The sequence below is a fragment of the Nicotiana sylvestris genome, chromosome 2 (genome assembly GCF_000393655.2).
Source record: "Nicotiana sylvestris chromosome 2, ASM39365v2, whole genome shotgun sequence".
NCBI classification, from domain to species: domain Eukaryota; kingdom Viridiplantae; phylum Streptophyta; class Magnoliopsida; order Solanales; family Solanaceae; genus Nicotiana; species Nicotiana sylvestris.
Window position 1 is genome coordinate 20242673 of NC_091058.1, and position 7994 is coordinate 20250666.

Consider the following 7994-nt stretch of genomic DNA (forward strand, 5'->3'; position numbering starts at 1 on the left):
ACGGTGTAGGTCTCTAGTGGGGTGGTTTGAGCTGAGCGAGGCTAGGTTGTTAGGTACAGACTTGGTGCAAGATGCTTTGGACAAGATGAAGGTGATTCAGGAGCGACTTCGTACAACACAATCAAGACAAAAGGTTATGCTGACAGGAAGGTTCGTGTCATGACCCCAAACCCGGACCCAATCGTGATGGCTCCTCTCGTGAAGACAAGTCTAGCCGACACATTTCCAATTTAGTTTTAAGCAATTAAACAATAAGCATTTTGTCTTAAACATGATATAAATCCAAAAGTAAGCAGTGACAATACAGAACAATTTGCGGAATACAACCCAACACAGCCCGTACCGGGGTGTCACTAGTCTTGAGCATCTATCAGTACGTTACAAGTCTGAAATGCCTACTAATCTATTATAAAATAACTGATAAAGATATATAAATGAGATAAAGGGGGAGAAACACGGGATTGCGGATGCCAATCATCTACCTCGAGGACTCCGAAGTCTGCCGGGAGCTCTCAACTCGCGCTGGCAGGATCAGCAATGCCTGAATCTGCACATGGGGTGCAAGGAGTAAAGTGAGTAATTCAACTCAGTGAGTAATAATCATAAATAAACGACTGAGAGATATGAATACACGTAAGGCACATTACAGGCTATAATAAAGTAGTAGAACCAGTAGAAATAGTGAAGCAGTGATAATGTGTAAAGTCATTTTTAATTCAGTTCAAACTTCATGAAATGCCTTTTTAACAATTAAGCAGGTAAATGACAGACAAATAAGATAGATAAGCACATAAAGGATTGCCCCTCGGGCATAATATCAACAATACCAGCACCTTGTGCTATATCTCACATCACAATGGGTACCCGCGCTCACTAGGGATGTGCAGACTCCTAGAGGGGCCCTTACGGTCCAAGCGCAATATCAAGCCATCTCATGGCATCATCACTAGGCTCTCAGCCTCATATCAACAAGTCACCTCGTGGCGTACATATCTCAGGCCCTCGGCCTCATAATCATAGTCAATATTTCCTCACAACATAGGCCCTCGGTCTTACTCAGTCAAAGTCCTCACAAGCCACTCAGGCAATAGTAAAACATGATTCTCAGCCCAAAATATCATTTAAAAGATCATTTAAGTGTTAAAACAGAGTAAACATAGCTGAGTTATGAAAACAGTGGAATATAGCATGACTGAGTTCAAGTATAAAGTCAAAACAGTGAGGAAATATCAATAAAAGTCCCCTAAGTGTTCAAATAGTTGGCACGAGGCCCAAATATAGCATTCAGCCCAAAGCATGATGATAACAAATAGTTTTCATTCAAATATGCGGTAAAATAGTCATTCGGGATGGACTAAGTCACAATCCCTAACAGTGCACAACCCCACGTTCGTCATCTAGCGTGTGCGTCACCTCGATATAGCACAACGATGTGCAATTCGGGGTTTCATACACTCAGGATATCATTTACCATCATTACTCACCTCAATCCGGTCCAAATCTTGCCCGCGATGCCTTTGCCCCTCGAATAGGCCTCCACTCGCATCGAATCTATTCAAAAGCAGAATCACGACATCAAAATATGCTAATGGAACGAAGCCCAAGCAAAAATAATCAATTTACAACACAAATTCCGAAATTACCAAAACCCGACCCTAGGCCCACATCTCGGAATTCGATAATTTTTACATCAAAGATTCCGTATCTCCCCACGAGTTCATGCATATCAAATGTTCTGAAATCCGACCTCAAATGGTCCTTCAAATCCTCAATCAAATGTCTAAGTTTCCAAGCCCTAGTTTTACCCAAATTTTAACCCTTAAATTCCATTAATTATAGCTCTAATCCGTGAAATAATACCATAGGAACGAGTTTTTGATCCAAAATCCTTACCTCAATGAAGTCTCCTTGAATTCTCTCTTCAAAATTTCCCAAAGCTCCAAAAATTGTGTTTAAAAATGGTGAAACCCTCTGAAAATCGCAAAGGAAGAAATATATACATTCTGACCCAGGAATTTTCACACATGCGGTCAATCCACTACATCTGCGGTATCGCTTTTGCGGTCCAAGAGCCGCTTATGCGGTTTTCACTTAAACGGTCAAAATCGCATCTGCGATGCACAAGCCGCACCTGTGGCGCAGGTGCAGTTCACCAACCGCTTCTGCGGTCATAGCCTCCCTAGATCCCTTTCTCTTCTACGGTCCCTTTCATCGCATCTGCGGTATCGCACTTGCAGTCCCCAATCCGCAGGTGCGGAAATACCAGAAGCAGAAAATCTGCAGATCACCAAAATTCCAAATTTCTCTGTCAACCATCCGAAATCACCCCGAGGCCCACGCGACCTCAACCAAAAGTACAAACATATCCTATAACCTTATTCAAACTTATACCAATCTTCAAAACACCTCAAACAACATCGAATCAACCTAAACACATCGGATTCAAGCCTAAGTTTCCAAATTCTTCTGAATTACACTTTTGATAAAAAACCCAACCAAACCACGCCCGAATGACCTGAAATTTTGCACACACATTCCAAATGACACCACAAAACTACTGCAACTTTCTTAATTCCATTCCGACCCCTATATCAAAATCTCACCTATCAACCAGAAATCGCCAAAATACCAACTTCGCCAATTCAAGCCTAAATCTACTCCGAACCTTCAAAATACATTCCGATCATGCTCCTAAGTCCCAAATCACCCCTGAAGCTATCTGAATCATCGAAACTCACATCCGAGCCCTCTAAATTTTCCAACTTAAGCTACCTTAAAAGAGACTAAATGTCTCAAACCTTACCAAATCCTTTCCGAACCCGAGCCAACCAACCCGATCATATATAGAACCGATAGAAAAAGTAATAGAAATAGAAATGGGGGAAAATAGAGCGGCAACTCATGAGACAACTGGTCGAGTCGTCACAGTTCGGGATGTGTCCTACATGGTTGAGGAGAAGGTTCTACTGAAGGTCTCACCCATGAAGGGTGTTCTGAGATTTGGGATGAAGGGTAAGTTGAGTCCTCGGTTCATTGGGCCTTTTGAGGTGCTTCGGATGATTGGGGAGGTGGCTTATGAGCTTGCTTTGCCATCCATCTTGGCAAGTGTGCATCCGGTATTTCATGTTTCTATGCTCCGAAAGTATATTGGTGATCCATCCCATGTTTTGGACTTCAGAACGATTCAGTTAGATGGTGATCTGACTTATGATATGGAGCCAGTGGCTATTTTGTAGCGTCATCGAAAGTTGAGGTCAAAGGATATAGTTTCAGTGAAAGTGCAGTGGAGAGGTCAGCCCATGGAGGAGGCTACCTAGGAGACCGAGCGGGAGATACGGAGCAGATATCCTCACCTATTTGAGGCTTCAGGTATGTTTGTTGACTCGTTCAAGGACGAACATTTGTTTAAGAGGGGGAAGATGTAACGACCCAACCGGTCGTTTCATGAGTTACCATTCCATTTCCCCCATTTCTGCTTCCTTATGTGTTGTTCAGCTGCATTTTATTGCATCGTGTTGGTTAGTTTATATTCAGAGTGGTTTTGTGGAGGAATCAGAAACTTAGTCTCTTTTGAGTAAGATTAAGTTGAAAAAGTCAACTGGAAGTTGACTGTGAGTAAATGATCTTAGAATTTGGTTTTTATGGTTCAGATAACTTTGTTAGGTGATTTGGGAAGTGGAGCGTGATTGAAATGTTTTTTGAAGGTCCGTAGTAGATTTAGGCTTGAATTGGCGAAATTGGAGTTTTGGCGTTTTCTGGCTGGCAGTGGAAATTTTGATATCGGGGTCGGAATGGAATTTCGAAAATTGGAGTAAGTCTGTTGTGTCATTGTTGATGTGTGTGCAAAAATTTAGGTCATTCAGATGAGGTTTGATAGGTTTTTGGATTGGTTGCAGAATTCGGAAGTTTTAGAATCTTTAGGCTTGAATCCGAGGGTGATTTGGTGTTTCGATGTTGTTTTGAGTGTTTCGAAGGTTGGAATAAGTTTGAATAGCGATATATGACTTGTTTATATTTTTGGATGAGGTCCCGGGGACCTCAGGATGATTTCGGATGGTTATCAGAAAGTTTGAAAATTGGAGAATGCAACTGAAGTTGCTGGTTCTATCATAACTGTACCTGTGGTTAGGGGACCGCATGTGCGATGATCGCGGAAGCAAGAAGTGACTGCAGATGCGGTCTGGGCATCGCATAAGCGGAAGTTGAGACGCACCTGCGAGTTCGCAGGTGCGGATGAGGGATTTTAAGTGAAAATTCGCAGAAGCGGAGATTTTTCCGCAGGTGCGGACCGCAGATGCGGCATTGGTACCGTAGGTGCGGTTTTTCTGGGTAGAAGGTATAAATAGCCTTCGCGAAATTTGGTCATTTTTCCACCATTTGTGTTCAGACTTGGAGCTTTTTGGAGGGTTTTGAAGAGGGAATCAAGGGAGTTTTCATTGAGGTAAGTTTCTTCACTGTATCTGGTCATGCCTAGTGATTTCTTGAGTGTCCTTGTATATGTGTCTACATCGGTGGGTGATTCTATTATGGTAGATCGAGTCCTTCATTCTTGTATAGTTGTAATTGGGGGTCTTGAGACCCGTATAGATTTGTTACTTTTGGACATGGTTTATTTTGATGTCATATTGGGGATGGACTGGTTATCACCTTACCATGCTATCTTGGACTGCCATGCCAAGACTGTGACCTTAGCCTTGCCGGGTTTACCTCGTTTATAGTGGAGGGGGGCTCTTGGTCATTCTACCCGTAGTGTGATCTCTTATGTGAAGGCTCGACGTATGGTCGAGTAGCGGTGTTTGGCCTATTTAGCATATGTTTGTGATTCTAGTGCTGAGATTTCTTTTATTGATTCTGTGCCTGTTGTTCATGAGTTTCCTGACAGGGATATTGAATTCTGCATTGATTTGGCTCCAGGCACTCAACCCATTTCTATCCCGCCATATCGTATGGCCCCGCCTGAGTTGAAAGAGTTGAAGGAGCAGTTGCAAGACTTGCTTGAGAAGGGTTTCATTTGGCCTAGTATTTCGCCTTGGGGTGCGCCGGTGTTGTTTATTAAGAAGAAGGACAGAACGATGAGAATGTGTATTGATTTTCGGTAGTTGAACAAGGTTACAATCAAAAAATAAGTATTCGTTGCCGATGATTGATGATTTGTTTGATCATCTTTAGGGTGCCAAGGTATTTCCGAAGATTGACTTGAGATCTGGCTATCATCAGTTGAGGATTAGGGCATCCGATGTCCCTAAGACAGCTTTCCGCACTCGGTACGGGCATTATGAGTTCTTGGTGATGTCATTCGGGTTGACAAATTCCCCAACATCTTTTATGGATTTGATGAACCAAGTGTTCAGGCCTTACTTGGATTCGTTCGTGATAGTCTTCATTGATGATATTTTGATCTATTCCCACAGCCGGGAAGAGCATGAGCAACATCTTAGAGTGGTTCTTCAGACTTTGAGGGATAGTCAGTCTTATGCTAAGTTTTCGAAGTGTGAGTTCTGGTTGAGTTCAATTGCATTCCTGGGTCATGTTGTATTAGCAGAAGGTATTCAGGTTGATCCCAAGAAGATTGAGGCAGTTGAGAACTGGCATAGACCAGCATCAGCTATAGAGATCCAGAGTTTCTTGGGATTGGCAGGCTATTATTGCCGGTTTGTAGAGGGATTTTCATCCATTGCAGCCCCGATGACCAGGTTGACCCAGAAGGGTGCCCAGTTTAGGTGGTCAAACGAGTGTGAGGCGAGCTTTCAGAAGCTCAAGACAGCTTTGACTATGCCACCGGTGTTGGTTTTGCCCACAGGTTCAGGGCCTTATATAGTTTATTATGATGCATCTCGTATTGGACTTGGTGCGGTGTTGATGCAGAATGGCAAGGTCATTGCCTATGCTTCACGGCAATTGAAGATTCATGAGAAGAACTATCCGATTCATGATTTGGAGTTAGCATCCATTGTTCACACGTTAAAGATTTGGAGGCATTATCTGTATGGCATGGCATGCGAGATGTTCACGGATCACAAGAGTCTGCAGTACTTGTTCAAGCAGAAGGAGTTGAATTTGAGGTAGAGAAGGTGGTTGGAGCTGTTAAAGGACTATGATATCACCATCTTATGTCATCGGGAAAGGCCAATGTGGTGGCCGATGCTTTGAGTAGGATGTCAACCAGTATGGGCAGTCTTGCTTATATTCCGGTCGGTGAGAGACCGCTTGCTTTGGATGTTCATGCTTTGGCCAATCAGTTCGTGAGATTGGATATTTCTGAGCCTAGTCGTGTGTTAGCTTGCACGGTCTCTCGTTCCTCTTTATTGGAGCGTATCCGTAATCGGCAGTATGATGATCCCCATTTGTGTGTCCTTAGAGACACGGTGCAGCACGGAGGTGCCAAGCAGGTTACCTTAGGAGACGATAGAGTTTTGAGATTGTAGGGTCGAGTTTGTGTGCTAATGTGGACGGGCTTCGACAGTTGATTTTAGAGGAGGCCCATAGCTCTCGGTACTCTATTCATCTGGGCGCCGCGAAGATGTATCAGAATTTGTGGCAGCATTATTGGTGGAGAATAATGAAGAAGGACATCGTTTCATATGTGGCTCGGTGTTTGAACTGTTAGCAGGTTAAGTACGAACATCAGAGGCCCGATGGTTTGTTCTAGAAGATTGAGATTCCTGAGTGGAAGTGGGAACGTATCACTATGGACTTTGTTGTTGGTCTCCCACTGACTCAGAGGAAGTTCGACGTAGTGTGGGTTATTGTTGATAGGTTGACCAAGTCAGCATATTTCATTTCTATGGTAGTCTCCTATTCTTCCGAGAGGTTAGCTGAGATTTATATCCGGGAGATTGTTCGTCTTCATGGTGTGCCAGAGTCTATCATTTCGGATCGAGGTACGCAATTTACCTCCCATTTCTGGAGAGCAGTTCAGCAAGAGTTGGGCATACGGGTTGAGTTGAGCACTTCATTTCATCCTCAGACAGACGGGCAGTCCGAGCGGACTTTTCAGATTTTGGAGGATATGCTCCGAGATTGTGTCATTGACTTTGGAGGCTCGTAGGATCAATTTTTGCCTTTAGCAGAGTTTGCCTACAACAACAACTACCAGTCGAGTATCTAGATGGTTTGGTATGAGGCTTTGTATGGTAGGCGGTGTCGGTCGCTAGTTGGATGGTTTGAGCCGGGAGAGGCTCGGTTGTTGGGTATGGATCTGGTTCAGGATGCCTTGGACAAGGTTAGGATTATTCAAGATAGGTTCGTACCGCTTAGTCCAGGCAAAAGAGTTATGCCGACCGTAAGGTTCGTGATTTGACATTCATGGCCGGTGAGCGGGTATTGCTTCAAGTGTCGCTTATGAAGGGCGTGATGAGATTAGGTAAGAAGGGCAAGCTTAGCCCTAGGTTCATTGGTCCGTTTGAGATTCTTGATCGAGTGGGAGATGTGGCTTACAGACTTGCGTTGTCGCCGAGCTTATCAGCCGTGCATCTAGTGTTTCATGTGTCCATGCTTCGAAAATGTCACGGGGATCCATCCCAAGTGTTAGATTTCAGCACTGTCCAGTTGGACAAGGACTTGTCTTATGAGGAGAAACCGGTAGCTATTCTAGACCGGCAGGTTCGTCAGTTGAGATCGAAGAGTTTTTCTTCTGTTCGTTTTAGTGGAGAGGTAAGCCCATTGAGGCATCAACTTGGGAGTCCGAGTCCGATATGCGGAGCCGTTATCCCCATCTTTTCCCTGACTCATGTACTTCTTCTATCCGTTCGAGGATGAACGGTTATTTTAGAGGTGGAGGATGTGTCACTTGTTTTAAAAGTAAATTCTGCATTCCGATGCCTTAAAAACCTCTTTCGGCATTACCTCGATTTGCGTGCATAGTCTGGGTACATAGCTAAAAAGTTATTATGTGAAAATCTGTTAAAATGATAAATTTTGCCTTTAAAATGGATTTAAGTTGACTTTGGTCAACGTTTTGGGTAAACGGATCCGGACCCATGATTTGACGGTAC

The 7994-nt window shown here is 43.7% G+C and overlaps 1 protein-coding gene across 1 annotated transcript; it reads left to right on the forward strand.

Annotated features, from left to right (window-relative positions):
* Positions 1-2876: 2876 nt before the first annotated feature.
* Positions 2877-3236, forward strand: LOC138883355 (uncharacterized). The gene has a single exon (XM_070164039.1). The coding sequence runs from the start codon at positions 2877-2879 to the stop codon at positions 3234-3236; it is 360 nt and encodes a 119-aa protein (XP_070020140.1).
* Positions 3237-7994: the final 4758 nt, after the last annotated feature.